At 43.6% G+C, this 23,482-nt stretch overlaps 1 protein-coding gene across 1 annotated transcript; it reads right to left on the minus strand.

Annotated features, from left to right (window-relative positions):
- Positions 1–2,393: 2,393 nt before the first annotated feature.
- On the minus strand, positions 2,394–23,258 carry smpd3 (sphingomyelin phosphodiesterase 3). The gene is made up of 10 exons (XM_068739678.1): positions 22,957–23,258; positions 22,072–22,323; positions 21,628–21,968; positions 21,011–21,573; positions 11,868–11,943; positions 8,349–8,510; positions 6,460–6,549; positions 4,572–4,635; positions 3,986–4,154; positions 2,394–2,495 (listed from the first exon to the last, which is right to left on the minus strand). The coding sequence occupies exons 1-10, from the start codon at positions 23,256–23,258 to the stop codon at positions 2,394–2,396; spliced, it is 2,121 nt and encodes a 706-aa protein (XP_068595779.1).
- Between the last annotated feature and the right edge of the window lie 224 nt (positions 23,259–23,482).

Raw genomic sequence — 23,482 nt, forward strand, 5'->3', positions numbered from 1 at the left:
TTCACGCTGCAGGATGTCCAAGTCATCTTAATCCAGATTCTGATCTCCCACATGTCACAGGAGGAAACTGGCCTGCAGCCTTTGGTTACAGATCTAGACTTCAACTTTTGAACTGCTGACTCATCATGGCCGTCGCCCTCATCATTTGTCTTCTCAAAGGAGGCAATTTTGTCTTTTTTAATGTTATTTTTTACCAGAATGGGTATGTTTGTTAGAAGGATCACACAAACACTACTATTTTTTTTTTTTAATAAAAGAGATCCACAAGGACGATAATCCTTTAAAGGTTGGAGTGGATCTGATTAAATTTCAGTGCCAGACATTTTCAGTTCAGCTATATGCTGAGTGCCCCAGTTTTCGCTCATTTTGCCTGCTTTTCAAATCCCCACAGAACATTCTTTACTCTGACTAAGCAAGCGAACCCACCAAATGAAAAGATCAAAATTTCTTCTTTCATCAGGAAAAGAAAGTGTGTTCCTACCACTTTTTGTTCCGGAGTTATTGGCCGTTGAAGAGAGGCAGATTTCAGGGTTGGCAGTGAATGTTTGGGTTATATAAAAAACATCTTTAGACGTTGTTGGCATTGAATGAGTTAAAGGGATCGTTCTAGGACTAAATCTCCCTTTGTGGTTTTGCTGAGTCGTTCTTTTTGTCGTCCATGCACACGCTATCTATCATGCTGCTACACTCAGCTTAGCACAGACATGTTCACCATCGTCGCCGTCTGGACATCGGTTTCATGAAAACGGGCCCGGAAAGTGTTTTTGAAAATGCTGCGCACCATTCCTGTTTCTGCAAGCTGGTAAAACGCAACTCCTTTGAAAATGATAATGACAGAGGTGCAACAAACAGAACAACAACAACAAAAACAAAAACAACAACAGCAACATGTTGATTGTCTGTCTTTTAGATTTAGATTTAGACTGACCGGACACCTTGTTTAATTTCTGATTTGTCACAGATCAGCCGCAGAATGAGAACATTTTGCTGAGACAGCCTTTCCATGATGAAATCCCCCCGCAGGTTGTGACATTTGCATTGTCGTGCACAAGCGTGATATGGCAGCAGGTACGATGGGAGGATAAGGTTAGATGGATTGAATCCGAGCATCAATTCTGCAATACAACTGTGATCAATGTGACGCACTGGACAAAGTCTCTGTGTTCAAAGCCCAAACTGCATCACATTGCTGCATCTAAGAGCCCATCTTTCTGTTAGAGGATCTCCACTATGGCTCACCTGAAACCCCTTTGGACAGGATGCTCATAGTGGCGTCTTCTGCATGTCTCTCTGCGTGCCTTTATGTGCATTCCGCATCATCATCCGAGGGGAGCGTCACATGCACTAACGCCACACTGGCACATACGCAAACGTGTGATCCAAGCGCTTCTCGACTCATCGAGCAGCCAAACTCAAGCGAGTGCATCTATATTAATGTTGTAAACTGATTTCCCATCATGCATCAGCAAACACTCAGTTCAACTTGTCAGCAGCCATGACTGGAAAAACATGCTATAAGACTGGCATTGGTCAAACCGCTTTCCCCCCAAAAATGTCAGGTTCCTTTATACAATGTTGCTTATTAGAAACACACGCAGAGTATTAAACAGGCATTTCACCTCCCTATCAAAAGAGACGTGGTGACAATAGAAACTGGACCGTTATTGGCCTCCTTTTAAAAATGTTACATTGTTTCATTTAGACAAAAAAAAAAAAAAAGACACTTGCTGAGGTTCCCGGGGTTGGCGTGGGGACGAGCATGACGGAACTGACCAATAAATAGCCTGTCAGGAAGGAGCACGACACAGACGGTCCGTGTAAAGGCCCTTCATGAGCCGTTCGCGTCACTCGTCTTTAAATATGTTATTCCATAAAGAACAAGAAGCCGACTGTCCCTGAAGGTGGAATCGTAAAAAAAAAAAAAAAAGAACAATTAGACATTATAGCTAAAAGTTCCATTAAAAGGAGTGTGTAAATTGGCTACATGAACAACTCACTGTAAATAAGACCGCCTGGATCAGTTTCAGCGGGGAGGAGAACAGAGGCGAGGCCACACAGGCCCGTCACATCACTGTCTAGAAAGGTATTGTGTTTAGGTGTCTGGGGGGGGGTTACTCAGGAAGATGGATACCTTCCCAGTTGTAAAGGTAAATCCCCTTGCTTGTCTTCGCCCTCCAGGTCCATCGATCCTTCATGTCGCTCCTCTATACCTCCAACAGATCCCTTCATCCTGTACGTAATCCTCTGGAGCGCGATCTCTCCGTTACGCCATCCCCTCAGTCCTCCCGTAGAACAACTCCACAGCCGTAAACTTTAAAGCTCTTCCTCCTTTCCTGCCATTCCTCCAGGGCAGCGTTGGATGAAATATAAGAAAAGCAGCCCAGGTGGACGATCTAAGGCTCCTCCTCCCCCGTGGAAACAGCCAATCGCACGGCCACAGACAGGTGGTCAGTGATGCCAGCCAACTGGGTGATGAAGCTGTACTCCTCGAGTTCCTGCAGGAGATGGAGCAGACAGCCTTCACTAAATCACTCTGATTAAACCTCCATTGTGATGAACTTGAAAGTTTCCACTGAACCCTTTTTGGCCATTAGAGGGCACCCTAACCAACCGTGAACCTTTCGTGGCCGCCCATCACCAGGTGGCGGTAGATATGTTCAAATCCCACATTTACAAGAGGCTGTATTGCATTTGAGGGCAGTATATTTACAACTATCTCATCCAGTGGGCACCCAGAAGTGGAGGCTGGGGGGGGACAGATCCGTGATAAATGTCTTCATTAATTCTTGACAAATAACTAATGACTAATGTCCAGCGAATACATCCATATAGAGAAATGTACTCATTCCATCAAAGCTCATGGCTCTGATTGGTGGTTTCTTCACTTGTCTTTATTTTAATTTTTTTTATGTATTAAAGAAGTATCGAATCGGGACTCGGTATCGGTTCAAAATCAAATGACTCGGACTTGGGGGGTCAAAAAAAGCTGAATACTGCAGGAATAGGATAAGACTAGTAGGCTGGACTAGATTAGGCTGGACTAGCCATTTAGTTCAGCTATAAACCAGAAACTAAAATTAGATAAAGGAATAAAGAGAAACAGTGGCGATGAGATAGCCTGTGTCAAGTACAGTAACGGGTTCTAGAGGCTACACATTACAGAAACTACAATCTAACACATGGTGGCGCCATATGTCTGCTGCTAGAGAGACAGGAGGCTGGCCGTAGTGTGACGGAACGATTCATTCATTCCTCTTTGTGAAGATGAGACGATTGTGTTCTGTGTAATTGATGTGATTTGTCTGTCCTCGCCGATCACATCCACAGTGACAGGATTCTTCTTCTGGCTTTGTAACGTCTTCATCGTTTCACCCTTTCAACAAGATGAACGTGTGATCATTCCCTCTGGCGTCCAGCGTTTCAGGAGAAGCAAACATTGACAAGTCGCGTTGCCGAGAAATGAAAAGGGAGGAGAATAGAGCAGATCGCTTCCCTACAGACGAGAGCAGAGTCTATGACTGGAAACGACACAGGACTGATGCTTGCTGCAGCGTAAGCCTGAAGCTGAGACACAGCTGGCGCCGGCTGGCCCAACACTTAGTCATCATCTCTGATAATGTACGTTTGTTTTTATAAAGTAAAAAAAAAAAAGTTACTGAAAGTTGTTATTGGTTAAAACTCACTGGATCACATGACATCAGATTTACATTTATTTATGTGCATTAAGTGAATAAAAAAAAAAATCTACTTTTACAGATACATCCCTTTAACAGAAAATTAGTGAATATTTCTTTTTATGTAAAGGTACAGAACAAAGTATTTTGGTTTCAATGTTATACCTTATTTAATTTAGTTAAACAAAGAACTCGGAAGATATCATGTTGCCAAATGTTGGGCTTCACACACGATTAAAACCAAAGTTTGGACGTTTTACATTTGACACTGTTCTTATGGAAGTGTCCTGCCAGCCTCTGCTAAGCCCTACCAGTTTCCAGTCCGGCTGCAGGCCCTCGTCGCCGTAGAGGATGTAGTCGATCCGCCGTCCGTTGCCTTTGAGGGGGATCTTCCTCCCCTTCTGACTGCTGGCGGGACACTGGCTCTTACTGGGAGGGAACACCAGGTACTCCTTCCTCGCCTCTTCGTTCTCCATCACTCTGAGAGGGACACACAGATGCGGGAAAGGACGAGACAGAATTTTTTTGACACATGAATATAGATGGATTCCTGGAGCTGCAGGGTCCAAACCCCGGCTATAAAGTAGAACCCAATAAAACTAGGGACCAACAGGAGCAGCAGAATGAATGCGATCAATTCCAGCGAAACGAAGACAGAGTCCACAAGAAGATTGGTGCTCTCAATAAAGCTTTGGAGCAAGGCTGAGACTCTCGCAGTATAAATCAGCGTTTATGAAGGCGCTGGAAAAAGCGAATCCAGCCATGGACTCAATAACCCCCTAAAAACTGGGAGGTAGTAGATGTGGAAAAGTTTCTCTGGAAAGAAAGTCAAAGTCCTTTGAAGTGACCAAAACAAGTTAGCGTGCATGTGTGTGTGTGTGTGTGTGAGAGACTTACTTTTGTAAACTTTCAGGTGAACTGACCTCGTCATCATAAAGGCCACTGGGGTCCAGTAAAGTACCTGTTGAATAAAACAAGAGGCTGCATTAATGCCCCTAGAAGAAGACTCCCCCGGCTACGGTCTCATTATTCTAAACGTTTTGTTGTTTCGTTTGTTGTTGTGGATTCTGCGTTCCTGCGTTCCCCTCCCTCGCTGATGGCGGGCTGCTTGATCCTCATCCAATCAACCCGCAGTCATCACCTTGAATCACGCAGGTGGGTGGCGTCATCTGTGTAAATATCGGCACAGTATTGCGCCACCCTTTAAAAAGGGAAAGCATCTGTTACGACCCGTAAAGATCGAACCATTAGTCAGAAATGGCTCCTCCTTCTTCTTCCTGATTGGTTTTCTGAGTGTAAAATCAAAAAGCCCGTTGCTTCACATTTGACATCTTCCGACTTCACCCATTGGCTGTTCCCGATACTAAGAAACTCTAAAGCTCTCTGTTGAGCAGAGATGAAAGGAGAGTGGGATTGAAATCTTGGCCATATTTTGAGTACCGGTAAGTGTCAGGATAAATATTCAGACCTGACAGCACAACTTTGCGTCTTGCAGTGTGGCGAAGGCGGCTTCAGCGTGCCTTTGTTTTTAGAGTGCAGCACATCTCCACTCTTACTGTCCTCCGCCACTGTCAACCGGTGAAATACAACAGCCAGGGCGAGAGAGAGAGAGAGAGAGAGATGCTCAGAGACACTGCTGACAATGAGGATGCAGGGCTGGATAATGTGTTTCTAATGGCCCAAGAGAGCGCGGCACTCTCCGCTCTGTCCACCAGTGTCGGGGAGCGGCGATAAAATTAAGCGTCTGACGCTCGGCTCGCACTGTGGATGGAAACAAAGATGGCGAGGTAACTCCTCCACACAGACTGACTGCTGTCCGAATGCCCTGCTGCCGCTTCAATCGTTTGGTGCAGGATGAACACACTCTTTCAGGTGGTTGGGTGTAATCTTAGTTAGTCATACCTCGTAAACTAAGCGGCCATTGATCACAACTCCTAAAGTACACGCTTGGTTTTGTGTGGTTTTATTTTTTATTGTTCAATCTGCTATCATGAAAGCATGAACCCAAAGGTGTCGCCAGAAGGGATCGAGATAGCTTGTCGTTTCTATGATGTTTTTGGTAATTCCAACCGGATCTGAATTCAGCACTAGCCCTGCAGCTCACTTCGCTTTGTGGCACTGGAGCCCTCAGAGTTCAGCGGCCATCGTCGGCCCGCTGTGGGACAGTAACGGCTGTCTGGCTCTCTGCTCGACTTCTGGATCTAATCTCCTCTGAAATGGGATAACTTTGCTCCCATTTTTCATTGATTTGTCGATGCATTCTTCTCTTTCCTTACTACTGGACTTTCGGCTTGTCCCGTGACGGGTCGCCACAGCAAATCAACCTTCTCCACTTCACCCTGTCCTTTGCATCGTCCTCCCCAACACCAGCCACTCTCATGTCCTCCCTCACTACGTCCATGTCTCTTCTCCTGGGTCGACCTCTAGCCCTGTTCCCTGGCAGCTCCATCCTCAGCATCCTTCTACCGATATAGTCCCCGTCTCTCCTCTGGACGTTCAAACATTCCAGCCTTTACGTCACTAATGCCCGTGCATCAGCGTGCTGCACTGGGCGTATTTTAATTCACCCGCTGGCTGCGTCTGTCTTCAGCCATCAAAGCCAGATTATGCTCTGCATTGCATCGCCACATTTTCATGGGCGTAAAACGACATCTGCAACATCTGCACATTAGATTGCGATTCTTGCACACATCTTTTAAAGTTTTCATGGATGCATTGGATGCTTCATTGTGGAAACTGTGTCCCCAGAGGAACATGTGACCCCTGCTTGTGTGCATGTTGTTACCCAGAGCCCATGGCTTGTCCTCCCCTGGCCCCAGGCGACACGGGTCCTTGTAACGTGTAAAAATTGCATGCTGCTGCTCCAACTTGTCCTCTGGAACACACACACACACACACACACACACACAAATAAATAATAATTCAAAATTAACATTATTATGACTATTTTTGTATTACTATTCTTGAATTGGAATTCCCAATTTTCTAAATAAGACTGATGACCCCCATGATGCTGGGAGGCGGGTGAAGCATACGAGCATTAAACTCATATTTTGATTTACATATTTCTATTTTAAATGTCTTACCCCTTGTGTTACCCTTAAAAACAGTTCCATCCATGACCCTTCAAGTGGACATAAATGTCCATTTTCTAGAAAGTGTCCAAGTCCAACAAAAGGTCACAGGGTGGTGATTGTTGGCAAGGTGAGCTACTTTTGGGTTCAATTTGAAAAACACAATTTGCAGAATGAAAATACCATTATTTGACCCTACAATGCTTTTTAAAAATCTTATCCATGTCCCTTGAAGTGGACACTATTTGTACTTATCAAAATGTTTGAGGTGACTCCTATGGAGTTACACTAAATCACCTTTGACATGGATTTCAGGACTTTAACCCCTTGCAGGCACATCTGGGTGCCTCACCTGAGACGTAAATAAAATCAGATGATGTTAAAATAAATATTATTATTATTTGTCGATTGTACAAACTTTACAGATATGTTACAATATTTTGATGACACAAAACTACAGAGCCTGTCAAAATATGCACATTTTTTTTGTCTTTGTTAGGCTAAAGGTTAATCTCTTTGGACTTTATAGCTCGCAAACTGTGAGCAATGAATGTAAATCTCCTGGACAGCTTCTCAGCTTTTTGGCCCAGAAGGATCTGATGCAAACTGTTCCTGAGGCAACAAAGTTCTTTCAGCTGGTGCTCACTTTAGCGGCTACAAGAGCGTCTGTTGAGAGGTCATTCATTTGTCATTCATTTGTATTAAATCAAATTAAGCACACAGAGTTCAGAGCAAATAGGCTTTTTCTCTCAGCTGCTATGAATTTAACATTCTTGCTCGGCTAAACACGAACGTCAAGTATGTGTGTATAAAAAAAGCTGATGTCAGATATCTGACTCAGAGTCAGGGCCTCACCAGCCACAAACCTCACCGCACGTCTCTGCGCAAGGGCGAAACGTCGATTAATCCTTTTTAACAGTCATGACTAAACAAAATCTGTGTCATCATTCTAAAACGTTATTTGATCCTTGGAAATCAAGCCCAGCCACCGTGTGCGTTACTCAGATTATAACAGTCTTTGCAGGACAAAACATATCTAACCCTGGACACTGTTTTCGCTCAAAGCGCCGAATTATGAATAAAATTATGAATTCAATTCATAAACCACGGAAATAATATGATTTTAACATTAACCATTATTTTTTTTGGAAAATAAGGTCTTAATGGAACATTCTGACAAATTTTTAAACAGTAATAGGCTGAATAATAATTTCACCAGGCAATGTTTTTTTTCTTTCCCACACTTTTGATTTGTCAAATTAGTTGTGAGATTGTAATTTTCAAGGAGAGCAGTGTTGCTTTTGAATACGACTATTTATTGTTTATTTTATAGATTTTCGTTTACGATTAAAAATATTTGCCTTGTTTCATTTTTTTCTTGATAATGTGTGATTTTTATTATTCATGTTTTTGTGGACCTTGTTGCTATCAAGCTTTTACATTAAATACATGAACATTCCTTTAGTTTCCCTAACACCAGATCTCTTACGTGCCCGTCTATAAATTAAACATCAAGTCTTCTATTCGTGCTTCCTGCAGGTTGTTTTAAGGAAGAGGAGATGCAAAGAAATGAGAATACATTCATTCCTCGGTTGATTACCTGAAGAGCAGTTATCAAAGTTGAGGTCTCCCAGGATGACATCAAAGGCCACCAGGTCTTCCAGCACCTTCTCTCCTGCAGGCGACTGGGATGAGGACTGGCGAAACTCAGCGCCCCACTGGAGTAACAGGTCCAGCTGCTCACAGCGCACGGTTGCGTCGCCTGTGTGTCAACGAGACAGTAGGAAATTAAAAGACAAGAGTAAATTATATATTTCTGCAATAAATACAAGAAGAATAAGTGAGGATTTAAGATAATTATATATTAAGGATAATTCTGCTTATCAGAATGTAATCATCTTCACTGTGTGTGTATGTTTGTATATATATATATATATATATATATATGTATGTATATATTCCTAGTACTGTACTATAATTACTGATATCTAAAACTGTGCTTATTTTCAAAATAAGACACCTTTTAGACGCTAATAATCAAAACAATGGATATTGTATAAACGAGTTCTACTTTCTGTGTGGCCCGGTAACAAATGCCTCACGGACCGGTGGTTGGGGACCACTGGGTTAGGTTGTTTTGTTATATTGTCCTGCAGATAGTTATTTTATTAACGACCTCAAACCTCGTGATTTCCTTTTATTTGTAAAAGCAAAATACTGCTGTGCACTTTAATTTTGACTGACAAGCTAATATATAGAAACTTCATATATATGCTGCATGTATTTTATTTATTGTTTCTAATATTCGTTTCTTCATAATAAATAACTTTTGGTTGCAGTTCCACGCTGGCAGTGCTTCCCTCTCCCTCCATCATGCCAGTGAATCTGCTAAATTGGAGCTGGACGAGGAGGCAGGGAGGTGAGGAGAGGGAGGCAGGGAGGTGAGAGCATGCGTGAAAAAATAACAGCGGAACAGCCGAGAGCGTGAGAAATAGAGATGCGCCAAGATATGGCTGTGTGAGTAGGTGGCTCAGGCTTTGAGCTGCTGCTCAAGTAGCCTATATGTGAAATGTAATGTTCTTTTGTGTTCACTGAGTCCATTTAGAGAGACTGGGGGGTTGCTGTACCTTTGCCTGCATGTGCTTGTTTCAGCTTGACTTCTATATAGATGAAAAATTAACTGGATGATGTTCATTTAAAACAGAACGAGATCATTTCCATGTTTGAAACAAAAACAAAAGAGTGTTTTCCAGTGAAGACGTCAGCACGATTCTAAATGTTGATCTTTTCAGTCCAAGCCTCGACTTGTTCCAAAGACTCCTCCATATTCAGATGAACACGGCTCCCTGCTTTTACAAGAAACAGCAATACCTTGACATAAGAGCAGAATCCGTTCCTGGACCGAGTTCGTGACTCAATTCACTTGTATGTCAAATAACTTTTTACCATATAAAATAACTGACACACCAACACACACACTCCCACACACACCTACACACAATGATATAATAAATGATAAACAGTATTACCGTAATATAAAATGTAGATTTATTATGACTTAAGAACTTTAAATCTTGCAGACAAACAAAGGAACAGACAACTAGGATAGGCGCTCGGGCCTAACAAGAAGCAACCAGACAGCAACAAAGGACGGGTCATATAATGATGCATACAACGCAAACTGCGTCCTTGCTTCCGTTACATTCCACAGTGTTTATTGATTGGTCCACATGATGTGATAGATTTACCAGGGTCCAACATTTCACTACTTTAACATTAACTTTGTGCTCCCTGAAGATGGAATAGGGCATCGACGGGACGGATATTTCTCTGCCTGTTTGTTCTCCAGACCAGGCATAAAAGCCCACCCTGAATGACTGAAATCGACTACCATGATTAAACGGAAGGCAGAATAATGAAGTGAAACGAAAGGGCAGGGCAGTCTAATTATTGTCAGGCCTCTGTCTGAATTAATCAAATGAGCCATCTGTTCTCAAAAGGAGCAACAATTAGAATACGTTTAAAAAAAATCAGAATAAAAAAAAACCCTGGGAAACACCCCTCAGGCATGGAAGAGACATTCAAAGCAAAGCGAGCTTGTCAAAACTTATGGTGACATATATCAGAAAAAGTCCTCCCAAGAGGACATGTCCCAAAATATCCCCAATCTGTTTGCCGGTACTGCGATGAACTGGCGGTTTGTCCAACTCCTGACAGAAAGGCCCCAAGCTGGATTTGGACCTGTCACCTACTTTCTGTGAGATGACAGCGTTGCCCACTGCGCCACCGTGCTGCTCTTGTTGGAAATTGAAACTGTTTAAATTCATAAATATCTATGCACACAATCAAATTTTTAACAAAATAGTACAAAAGCTACAAACAAACAAACAAATTACATCCCATCTTGTATCTCGGTCAACGGATCAGGGGCCTCGTGTATCAAGGACCTGCGTGGGTTTCCGACTGAAACATGGCGTACGCTCAAATCCGGACAACGTTGTACCCGCAAATAAATCCAGACATATGAAGCCGTGCGTACGTATGAACCCGAGGACATTTCCTTCGTACATCCCAATCCACGTGGAATCCACGCATCAATTTACGTGCACAAATCATATTTAAATGGGCCTGCACCTGAGATTCCCACGGCTGCGCGATCAGAAAACGTAAACAAAAGGGTGAGTAAAGCCGGAAAAAAGAGAGTTGGAGTCGGCGACACTTTTTACTGAAGTGGAGGCTGTGAGTTGTAGCGAGGACCTGACATTGAATCAAAAGCACCGACTGGGTCGCGTGGAGTTTTGCTCGTTTTGATATGAGCTGACATGTGAATAGTCGCCGCAGGCTCAGGCTCCTCCTCCCTGATAGTCGTTTAATTACAGGCATGAAAAACATTGCCGTTTTAAATCCTGCATGCTACTCCCGGACACAGCCTGCAGAAGCTGAAACACAGCTGAGAAGCTGCAATGACAGCGGCGTGGGAGAAGAATGGCACGCGGAAACATCAAAATGTGTGTGTGCAACAAAACCACAGCCAGACAGTGACATGAGTCGGGCTGGGGAGACATTTATACACGACTCCCACCGGGTCATGCATGTTGTACCCAAGCTGCAGAAGATTAACACGTATGTAAGTCGCTCCAAAGAAAATAACCAGGTCTCACGGCTCCTCCCCTTTTTCCTCCACCCCCTTTTCGGCATCATAACCTCACATTCTCCCGCCCCCCTGCAAACTGTGTGTGTGTATGTGATGTATCTTTAGAAGCAGCCGTGGCGTTGCTATATTTAGGCCTGTATGAAGCGTCGGAGGATCCCAGAATAGCTTTCGGGAGTCGTGTCTGTGGTAAAAAATGGGGCAGGCATGGACCGGAGGCTTTAAATAGTGGTGTGACGCTTTAAACAGCTTGAGCCAGTCTCCATGGGAACAGCAAGGGCAGGAGGTGCAGCGGGGGCTTTGATGCAACCATTTACATTTGAAAACACACGAACGGCTACACGACTCTAGAGCTTCTGACGAAGCCCTAAAGAGTCACAGACAATGCCATGCAGGGGATATAAATAGATTTATACACACATGCACACTCACAAAGCAACATACAACACGCAGCACATGCAACTGTACCTTCTATGGCGTGGAGGTGTGTGCACGTGAGATATCCCACAACCCTCTGCTCCTGATGGGACACGCCTACATGAACCTGCAAGGGACCAGAAACAAAAATGGCGTGACGTCTCTCAGCCTTGTTCAAACAAGCAACATCACAGCGCCGATGCGTGCGCTCGTGCTCGCGCTCGCACAGCAGCTCCGGTTCGATCGTACGGGGCGAGATGGATCTTTATTGATCCCTGTGGGAAACGTTACAGTAATTTAACATCAGCAGGTTGAAGGAGCGACATCAGAGCAACGGGGCGACACACTGCCTGAAAAATCACCATCATCAAGTGCAATGCACTCAGCAGAGAAAAAGGCTATAGGTGTAATGCAATCACCTTTTTGTTATACCGTAATTAGCTTTGGCTCATAATTTTCAGAATTAAATACAACCATAACAATAAAGTCCATTTTAATCATGATGATGCAACATATTCATTTTCACGCAGGGCAAGGATTTATCATCACAAACCCCACATTTGGAACATGTGCTGAAAATCGAGCACGTACTAAATTTAAGTCGTCGCCATCCTAGAACATGATCTGCAACTCCATGATAATAAGAACATATTTGTATTGTGAAAATGCCACAATCAAGTTTCAGTTACAAGGGAAATTATTTCAGCTTCATGTTTAATGATTATTTACATTTCTTTAGTCAATCCTTCTGAAAACTAAAAACATGAAAGGCACCATGGCTGAAAATGTTCTGAAAGATTGACTTATCGAAAACTACAAGTGCTTCCAAAGCCAACTTATTTGCCCCCCCTTGTTCTTCGGCGCTGTGGCAGCTGCTGCAGGTAGAATGTTAATGTGTATTTTTTGCTGCGGTTGACCGATACTGATCTGGGAAGGCGCAACGAGCACCTTTGCTGAACAACGTGAGTCCCATCGTCTTTCCATTAACCACATCCAGATATTTGTCTCTGGTGATTTGTTCCAGACACACACGAGATACTTAATGCTGACATATGTAATACTTAGCAATAGTTATTTAGTTCTCTAAGTGTTGAGTTGTTGTGTCTTTCCATTTAGTTTGGCCTTTTTCGCTCGCTGAGCAGGCGGCACACTTAAAGTGTGCCAACATTTCATAATCCGGATTGCTATAAAGGGTATTAATCTCATCCAGTAGTTGTTGACAAATTTCAATCTGTATAAATGTTACCAAGCCAAACATTTTCCCACTAAAAAGTTCAAACAAACAAACTTGACATTTTATGCTGCATTGTGATTGGCCCTTCATGGTCCCAGAGGCATAAAACATTTATTGATTTATTTTTACAGCTGAATAAAACATCAGCTATGAATCACTGTAAATAAAAAAGAAAACTGGCGTCGCATTTATTCTGCACAGTCAGCAAATCTTCTGGTATTTTCACACCAGTACTTAAAAACGATATTTTTTCCCAACTGGAGCGACTTTAAACCTAAAACTAGTGGAGTCAGCCGCGCCAAAGATAAAACCTTGCATTCTTTTAGAGTGGAGCTGCGTCGCCTGAAGTGTTCCTTTGTTGGATTGCAATCACAAAGCGGCGCGTTTGCTCAGGATTCACACCGATCCAATCAGCACGAGCGGAACCCAGAGCTGTCTGCGCTTAAAGCTGTGACATAAGCTGCAGAACAAACATCATATACCAGGTTCAATCAGGCGCCTTTAAGCAGCGGCGTTAAGAAGTCCTTCAGCAATGCTGCAAACCGGGACCGAGGCCGGCAGGTGGGTGGAAGGAGACTGAAGCGGAGGAGAAATGCAGAAAGGGTTGCAAAGAAAGGCGGCGATGATTTGGTTACTGCAAATTAGGAGGGAGTCTGGGTGGAGTCGTTCTAGAGCTTCCTGTGGACTGCTCTTATTATAGCTCCCACGCCATTCATCAGCATGAATGTTCTAACCTTTGTGGCTCTTCTATTAATCCTTTTCTTTCTTTGCACAAAAATTACATTTTTCTGCAAAGATATTATGGCAAACATTAAAAAGTTGAAAAGCGAACAGCGACGTGATACGATGCAGTCGTATGATTAATGACATCATAGGGCACACTCATAATGACGTTCCTCTGTATCATGGGGTAGAATAACAAAATGTAATCGTCATGGCGACGCATCCTTAAGTAGCTGGCGCTGGCCAGCATGCATAAAGCTACAGTACATAAGAGTGAGTCAGGATTATTCAGCCGTGAATGTCTGGGCCGAGGTTTTAGTCTTGGCCAAAACAAAAGTATTCGTCACTTTAGTTCTTTTTAATCTACGTAAAAGCTGAGGAAAATATTCAACTTTCAGTGCGATTGATCCACAGGGTTCTATCACACAGCTACTGGAACGGGGAAGAAACTGAATTGTTCTCTGAGGATAATTTTTAATTCGAGCAGGCACTTCTAACGGACAATTCTAAAAGCTACGACAAAGCATTATGGGTAATTAACTGGATTTTAATACCACACACAGAGCTTACATTATAGTATTCAGCGCTGGGCATTTCTCTCAAATGTCAAGGCTCAAATTGCTTTTAATGGATCAAAGTGTTCTGTAGAAATGGGCAACAGAAACTCATCTAATGTGGCTAAATGTACTCAGGTGGAACATTATCATTTTAAGAATGGTCGGTGAGATGTGAGCCAATGAAAATGTGCTATACCGTTCACTAATAATAACTGTGAAAGTGCCAGTTTATCGCAGGGAGATTTAGCGCGATTAATTCACCGAAATTGTATTTCCTTGGTGGGGGGAGTGGGATGCCGGAGAACCGGGAAGAAGCCACGCAGACACGGGGAGAACATACAAACTGCACACTGAGGGGAATCAAACCTTCTTGCTGCGAGGCAACAGTGCTACCCACTGTGCCACCGTGCCGCCACACGAGTCGCGATGCGAATAGCATTCATTTGAGCTATTTGTGGCTTTTGCATCGCCCGGCACTTTGCATTGACATTGCCTCCATAAAAACTGCACCTAGCCACCTAGCCACCGCTCATGCACATAACCCCCCCCACCCACACGGTCATCCTGCAACACACAACCTGATCCTCATTCTACCTCAAGAACAAGGAAGTAAATCAGGAAATAATTCAACCTTTTCGATCATGTCTAAATTGCCTTTTAAACAATTTCATACCGTCTAATGTCTAAACTAAATTCTTAAATGTTAGTGTCATGGCTCTAACTGCTAAATGCTTAAACATTAAAGCCTGTATTTGTTTAAATATTCGGGTTTTGTATTTCTTATTTCTCATACTGAATAGCTTTCGCCTCGAGGGCCATTATGATTTAATCTAATCATCTCTTCTCTTCACTTCTGTCCTCATTCTTTCTCTTTCTGTTGCTTCCTCTCTCCCTCCTCTTCCTCCCTGCGCTTCTCTCTACTGGCATTAATATTTCAGGGGCTTATGCACGCTTCAATAGGTGTGTGCGCGTCCTGAAACTGACAAGAGGCCTGAGGGGACTCTGATGAGTTGTGTGTGTGTGTGTGTTTGTCTACACTCATGCATCCTAAACAGAGTGGACTTTGAACGTGTGCGCACGAGAGCACTGGCCTGTGCAGGAGACGAAGATTAGACGAGGCTAATGCTAATTAGATTTTTGTTGTGGTATTGATGAAAAGCCTCAACAGGAAGGAATCTCTCCTGAAAGAGATGCAAATGTTTTTCTCTCTACGAGTGAAATTACACAAACTGACACAAACTGCATTCCTTTGAGAAGCAGACACAGCAAATGGCGCAAAATCCAGGATAAGAAAAACCTTCTGATACAGCAAGGGAACTTTGCGGCATTGAAGTGAGCTGTGAGAAAGGAAAACATGAGTTTTAAAAGCCTAATTATAAATATAAATATTTCAATTTAACTATCAGACTAAGATTTCACAGACCCCACCCACCCGGGCCACAAACTGTTTGTCCCGCTTCCATCAGGGAAGCTGTTCAGGACAATAAGAAGCAGCACTACGAGGCTCAGAAACAGCTTCTCCCCCCGGGCTGTGAAAGCAGTCGTTCCCTTGTAGCGATCTGGGACACTTTATGCCTGCCTTGTTGCTGCTGTTGCTATTTTGCACCATTGCCTGTGATTCTCACTCTCGCTGTGTATATGTTTATTGTTTAAGAGAGAGAATTTAGTTTTTGATTTGACTATGTTATGATGTGTGCCTTAAGCCGTGGGCTTTCTCACGATTTTATTATGTTCGCATAATGACAATAAAGTATCTTGAATCTTGAATCTGAATCTTGAATCTTGACTTCTTCATCCTCCGTGTCACTTCTGAACAATTCCGCCAACTCCGGAGGAAGATGAAGCACCACCTCCTCTTCTGCGGACACGGAGGCTGTCGTCAGACTCGCCATCAGATCCAGTTTCCAAAAATCACTCCCTAACACCCAGTTACCCCACACAAAATGCCCCATTACCCCTTTCATATGTATTATAAAAATTCAAAATAGTAGGTAGTATTATGATTATATATTCCATTTTCTAACCGCTTATTCCGTTATCGGGTCGTGGGCCAAGCTGGAGCCAATCCCAGCAGTCAATGGGCGAGAGGCAGGGGACACCCTGGACAAGCCGCCAGTTCATCGCAGGGCAACACAGAGACAGACAACCAGCCACACACACACTCACACCTACGGGCAATTTAGTGTCACCGATCAGCCTAGGCTGCATGTTTTTGGTGGTGGGAGGAAGCCGGAGAGCCCGGAGAGAACCCACGCAGACACGGGGAGAACATGCAAACTCCTCACAGACCATCTCGCTGTGAGGCAACAGTGCTTACCACTGCGCCACCGAGCCGCCTATGATTATATATATAAACTTTATTACAGGCTCTAGACCCAATAGTAAAATTACATGCAGTATCAAGGAAAAGCATTATAAATTGAATTACATATGTACACAGGTTATATTTAATCCATTTCATTAAATCGCTGGAAAAAGCATTTGAGACTTTCTTCATTCGACATGCCTCTATAAACGGTGATGGCTGATTCTACAGCATTTTGCACGTTTATGGATCGAAGCATGTCGTCAATGGCTGCCTAAATGTACTTCGCCATTCGCATCAACTCTGCTCGGCGCTCTGTTGCTAGCCCAGATAACTCCCCGGGCTCTTCTTCATTTTCTGAATCTTTTCCTTCTTGTGTTATTAATTCCTTTACTCATCTCCAACATGTCGGCGTCATTCATTGGGGGCAGCATGTTCGTCTATCGAACTCAAGCTCTTCCTCGGCTGAATCTTCGAAGCTCTCCCCACCTCGGAGCTCAGCCAGTCGCACGGACATGTTTACGGCTGCACTTTTGTGAGGCGTCTATAGAAATTGAGATCTCGCCAGATGTTATAGGAGGGATGCGGACATTTTTTTTGCGGATACTTGAGTTGGAAGTCGCAGGACCAGCCAAACTATGAAAAAAGGGCGACTTATAGTCCGGAAAATACGGTATTTAAGTAATAAAAAAACTTTCTTTGTGAATATCTCATGTTGCAACGTGGACACCTGCGGCTCATCGATTATATGTACAAAATCTTTTTTCTTTTTAAATTTAAATCCATGTTATAAGTCACTTTGATTAGGCCAAATTAACGTCGGTCACTATATTAGTCTTCACCGGTGGTACGACACCAACACACTGTTAATACAGTGGCCAGAGAGCTGCTTCAGATCAAGCTCCACGTATCTCACACTACGAGAAGCGAGTGGATTTGGAGGCGGGATGGCGGTAGATTGATTTTGTTCAGCATTGTTTGGTCTCCTTCTCTGGCAGTTGGGTTGTAGGACCGATTGCCTTCAGTCATGCACCTGCCAGCTGGATGGTTTCCAGCATGTAGGGCTGGACCTCGCATGACCTCAAACACAAGACAACTATAAAATAGAGATAAGCGAGACACGCCGCGGGGACAGTCGACGATCGGCAGCACGAGCAGAATGCCAGCTGTGCAGGGCTGCATGCACAGACAAAGCGACACTCACACAGGCACTCATCATCAGCGTCAGGTCGCACAAAGTGGGTCCCAGCAGTACCTGGATCAGGTCCAGACCCACATCCTGACAGTCACAGGATGTGGCTGATTAATGAACTGATAGACTGCCATCACCCCACAGGTGCGCGCACACACACACAAGCAAACACACACAAACAAACAAAGAATGGGAAACCCACACACAACTGCTGCTCACTTCATAATGGATTCGTCGCACGTTGCTTTTATAAGCGTTACACTGTGCACTGTTGATTTTCTACTTAGAGGGAAGTCTTTGTGTTTCCTTATTGCAGAGAGGAGAAAGGACTGCAGTTAAAAAGACGCACGAATCAAACTCAAACAAGAAGCACTCCGGTTGCCTCTGCTGAAGCAGAAAACCCTCTGCTTGCAGCCCACATTACTAAAATATTAGACGTATCATAAAGCTTCAGGTGCATCTCAACATATCACAAACACAGCCTGCCTGCCTGCCTAACCTTTCCAGCTCCTCAAAGTGTAAAATATGCTTTTAATTCACTCACCAAAACTCCCAGTTATAAAGGGGTCCGATATGCACATTCATGCAAAATGTCTTCTGGATCTGATCCAGAATGAGTTCAGGAAAAAATATGACATTTGAACATTAAACCCCATTTGTGAGGGTTGCTATGGTGACTCTTGCTGCAGGTTGATTTCTGCCCTGCGGAGGCATCGTTGAACTGAACGAGAAGCACCTGTTACACATCTCACCCAATCAGCTGCTGCCTCTCTGGACAGTTCTCTGCCAGAACATCCTTCTGTTTCCTCAGTATTTTCAGGCTGTCCTGTTCTCTGTGCCATCGCATATTCCCTAGTTCTATCTTTGATACCTGAGGAAAGGATCCAGTTGAAATCGGGATACATTTTCACAACATAACTATTTCATTTTTGGACACTTTGAATAATGTCTCTCTTTTCTCCACAAAGGCGGTTCTGTTTTTGCTGGCCTTTACCAAGACACTGTGGAATTAGTTGTGGGCAAACTGATTTGTTGTGTCTTCAAAAGCTGCGGATCTAGATCCAGAAGAATCCGCCATTACTGAACGTGTACTTTTTGTGAATAACTTCAAAACTAATAATGATATCAACGTGAATCGAAATACTAAAGGTTTGTTTTCATGGTTAAGGAATCTAAAAATATAGATAAAATAAATGTAGGACCACTAAATCATTCATCGTTTGCCCTTAATGCCACTCTCAACATGTATAGCAGCAAATCTGACTAATTGTATGATGCAAAAAAAAAAAATCCTTGGACTTAATGCAATATTCAATGCAATATCTCCACCTCATTAGTTGCTCGTCTTCACGTCCCGTAATATAAAATCTGTAAGAAAAAACATTACATATACATAGAAATCTGATTTAAAGTAGTGTGTGATGCCAACTCGCATCCTCGGCATGAGAATCTACCAAGTCGACGAGAACTTCTGCTATAAACCATGACCGAAATGAGACTCTTCATTGTTTTGAAAATGTAGCCTGCCAATGTATTTTCATACAAGTAACCACTCGACTTCTTGGACAGGCATTTGAATGTAGAGAACCCATAAGAGTTATGGGGATCATGAACTGACACAATTTAAAATATTCTAATCCATGTGAAAAACAAGCAGGGAATCTTTTTTATGCAGCCTTGGGAGAAAGGTTGCGAGTGTAATTACTTTGGTGCTGGCACTTCCCACAATGCAGTTTGTTTGAGTGGAATTAAGTGGAAGTGGGTTTATCAAGGGCTGTTTGCAGGTTGAAGGTTCTTTATCACTGCAAAGCTGTGTCGTAAAAGTGCAGCAAACTGTGCCGTGTGTCGTCGTTTACGCCAGGGTATCAGAAAATGTTACGAAGTCGAGTATTCAACGTGAAATTTGTGATTTCAGTTTGAAATGGTTTTCAATATATTGCCTTTGCTTTCCTGTGGATATCTTTAGTAACAGCTGATTCTCATTTACACCCTTTTTTAAAAAAATGCGAAATATTATAATGACGTATAAATGGATTTAATGTCAGATTAAAATATGGTCTTTGCAAAGTAAGGCAGCGGATTCGGAGATGACAAGATGAATATTCGGGTGAAATGGCATCAAGCAGCGACAAGAAAAGCGTAAAATTAGGTCCAGAATGACATTTAGCTTTAATTTAGCTCAGACTGAAATTAAATGAGAGGATGCAAAAACATGATCTTTTCAATTTAACATCTGCAATGTGAAAAGAAATGCAGACTTGTTGAATAAAAAAAAGGAAGCATTCAAAATGCAGCAGTGTTTGAATTAAGACGGATGTTAGTCATGATTGTTTCATTCTGAAAACGTGAATCCATGGCAACATGTCAAAAAAGGACGTTGTTGGAGCAGCGCTGACATTTGGTCTGCAAGTTGCATATTTCTGTGGGTGAAGCCATACATTTTTTATGTTTCTAAAACTGTAGAGAACGTTTTTGCTAAACAGCTGACGGCACACCCTGAAAATGAGGCCTTGTTGGATCCTATGCAGTTTGACTTCAGAAGTAATCATTCTACTGAAACAGTCAATAAAGAGAAGAATCCTTAACCTTGAATACACAATAAAAGCGGCTATTTTAAGGTCACTTTTGAAAATTATTGGCAATGTGGCACCTCTCTGAAAAAAATAAATATAATAATTATCGTCTGAACAGATGGTCAGAACAACGAGATGAAAAACAGCATTAGGGCAATCCGTATTCTCTTTTAAAATAATTACAGAATTAAACAAAATTAAAATTGTGCACAGATCTAAAACTTTTTTTTTCCAAGGAATTAAAAGAACAGTTAAAGGGTCAGGGATGAGGACGTATTTATATATATTTTTAACTTGATTGTGACTTAACAGTGATTTTATGATTTCTTTTAGCACTATCTGTATGTATTAATAATCATGAACTTGTATCGTTTCATGCTTATGCAGTACATTGTTGTATTTGCTGTTGTCCATCCCAGGGACTGCAAATGGAAATTAGCTATGGGAGCTAAAGATACAAAGTATCTTTTCTTTCATTAATGCTTCTGTACCTGTTGAATAAATCAAATAAATAAATTGGCAATCTTTTTGGATCTAGTTTTGCAATCCAGATTTTGTGGAAACGGGAAACATAAGATGAAGACAATGTAAAAGAAAGTAAGTGTCTCACCTTGGCAAACAGCGCTCCCTTGGCTGCCAGCGCGTCCTCCCCTCGCCCATTGGGGTAGCACTCGTACCGTGCATCCAGGATGGGATAGCGGCTTGCCAGCAAGAGCCCGCTGTTCAGGAACTTGAACCGAGAGCAGCAGCCTTTCCACCCGTACCGCCCGACATCGCTCAGCACGTAGGGGAAATAGCGATGCAGCTGCCCTCGCAGTCTGGTCGTCGCTCCGTGATCAAACACTTCCTGTAGAGCCAGGAAGTCCAGATTGGCGGGGAAAAAGGCAGAGATCTCGTGGTCGAACGTCTCGTCTCCGTGGCGGCGTTTCCGTCCAGGGCGCTTAAAGACTGATGTGCGAGGGACATGAGAGAGGGTATTGTTGAGGGACACCCCTATACCGCCATCGCCTCCGTGGTAACGAGTGAGGGATTCCCTGGAGGCAGTCATGCTGCCCGAGTCCCCCGCTGCCTGATCCCCAGGTCGATGGTTCCTTGTCGTGGCTTCGTCCTCCTGGAGCTCTGGCTCTGGTGCACTTATACTGATCTGAACCCCTGAGGTATGAAGTGGGCAGTCTGCGGAGGGGTTTGACTGGGCGCCCTCCCCATGCATGGGACAGTCATGATTACCTTGGCAATTCTGAGCCCCCGTGGAATGTATGGGACAAACGGAGGCCTCCCCTGAGGTGTGGACAGGACAGTGCGAAGCGTTAGTTCCACCAGGGTGAACGGGGCAGTCAGATGTTGTGTTTGCTCCGTCTGAGTGAAGAGGACATTCAGCGGCGCCCTGATCTCCGGCAGGCGGGTGAACTGGGCAGTCTGTGGCACCTGAGAAGGGGTGAATTGGACAATCAGCGGGGGGTTCGGCTTCAGCGTCTGCTGGACCGTTGGTTGTTTGCGTCTGGTCTGGACGCTGGTCCAGAGAAGAGGTACGGCGGAAGCCTGTCGCCAGGCTGCTGAAGGATGCCGCACTGAATGGAGAAACAAGAAGCCATATTTTAACTTATGTTTAGAATAATGTCGAGGAATTGACATTTGTACTGCTGATGCAAGCTAGTCAATAAGTTTCCTCACCTGATGGAAGTATTGGTTGGTGAGTCGATGTAGATCTTAATCTGAGGCCGACTGGCACCGCTGCGGATTCTCTTCCCCACGTCCCGGGCTCTCCTGTGGGTGTCCGACAGGTTGTTGAACCTGGCCAGAGAGTCAGGCAGCAGGCAAACGTTGGCACTGCAGAAACAGAAGCTTCTGCCTTGCGGCCTCCATTCTCCACTCCCCATCCCCCCTGGCCCGGCTTGGCCCTGTTCAGCCTGGTATTTGTCTGGTCTGCACAGAGGAAGAAACAAAATACCAGCGAGATCAAGATCCCCCCCCCAAACAAAATGGGTTTGCAGCAAGCACACAACAAATGGAAGAAAGCGACTTTGTTGGAATTGTCCTTGTTTAGGGGATCGATACCAGTCTAATTCCTGGAGAGTGAAACACACAACATACTGCAACTGTAAAAGTCACTGATCCTGTTATATAAAACATTTAGATTTCATTTTTATATTATTAAAAATATTTAACAAATGTTTTATTAATTTATTGTTATTTTGCATCTGTGGAGTAATTTATTTTTATTTTATTGGTATTGTTAAATGTCGATGATTTATGTACTAAGGACTTTCAACGGAAACAAAACCGCAAGGGCTTTTTAGAAATGCTCCTCTTAGACAGGATGTTTGACTGTACTTGTACTGTAATACATGCTACTGTTTGACTGTACTTTTACTGCTCTAACATTCTATCTAATAAATATATTAAACATCATCATCAATCCCTCAACCTGTGGCAAAAGATTGAAATGCATGCATCCGGAGAATAAATGGATATAATATGACAGAGAAATCACAAGGGGTTTATTGTGACCGCAAAGTGTGAATTTTGCTGACGGGACACTGTGAGACAAACACCAACCTGCGGCAGGTGTACAGGTACGGCTGGCGGACCGCCTGCAGGGGCGCCCAGATGACGAAACCCAGCAGGGCCAAGGGCAGTGAGGCAAAAAGGAGGAGAAGGTAAAGTGGGGCAGAAATCAGGATGCACACGGTGAGGAAGGAGCAGGGGTCCTGGGAGCGCCGGCGCTTTTCCAGCGAGGTGGCTACACAGGAGGCCAGGAGCCGGTCCAGGAGCCAGTAGCAGGGGAACAACAGGCTCCAGGACAAGCCATCCAGGAAGTGCAGACAGGCACTGGCGTAAGGACTGCTGTGGAGGACCATCTCTTTCCTTCTTTCTTTTTCTTTCTTCCTCTCTGTGTCTCTCTCTTCACCACACACACTGTAGCCACACCCACATGTGCACTTGAAACATGGAATTCAGTTCCAGAGGTCACACGGAAAAAAGAAATAAAGACCCTTCCCCCTCTTTTTTTGAAAGAGGTCACTACATGGCTTGGATGATTTTATGTCTTCAGCGGCAAGTTTGGTCTCAGTCTCACTCCCCC

This window comes from Brachionichthys hirsutus, chromosome 5, assembly GCF_040956055.1.
Source record: "Brachionichthys hirsutus isolate HB-005 chromosome 5, CSIRO-AGI_Bhir_v1, whole genome shotgun sequence".
NCBI lineage: Eukaryota > Metazoa > Chordata > Actinopteri > Lophiiformes > Brachionichthyidae > Brachionichthys > Brachionichthys hirsutus.

Coding starts and splice junctions, on each gene's coding strand:
- smpd3 (XM_068739678.1), bottom strand. CDS start 23,258: ATGGTCCTCCACAGCAGTCCTTACGCCAGTGCCTGTCTGCACTTCCTG. Junction 21,969..22,071: donor CCAACCAATACTTCCATCAG/GTGAGGAAACTT, acceptor TTCTCCATTCAG/TGCGGCATCCTTCAGCAGCC. Junction 4,636..6,459: donor GGACAAGCCATGGGCTCTGG/GTAACAACATGC, acceptor TTTATTCAACAG/GTACTTTACTGGACCCCAGT.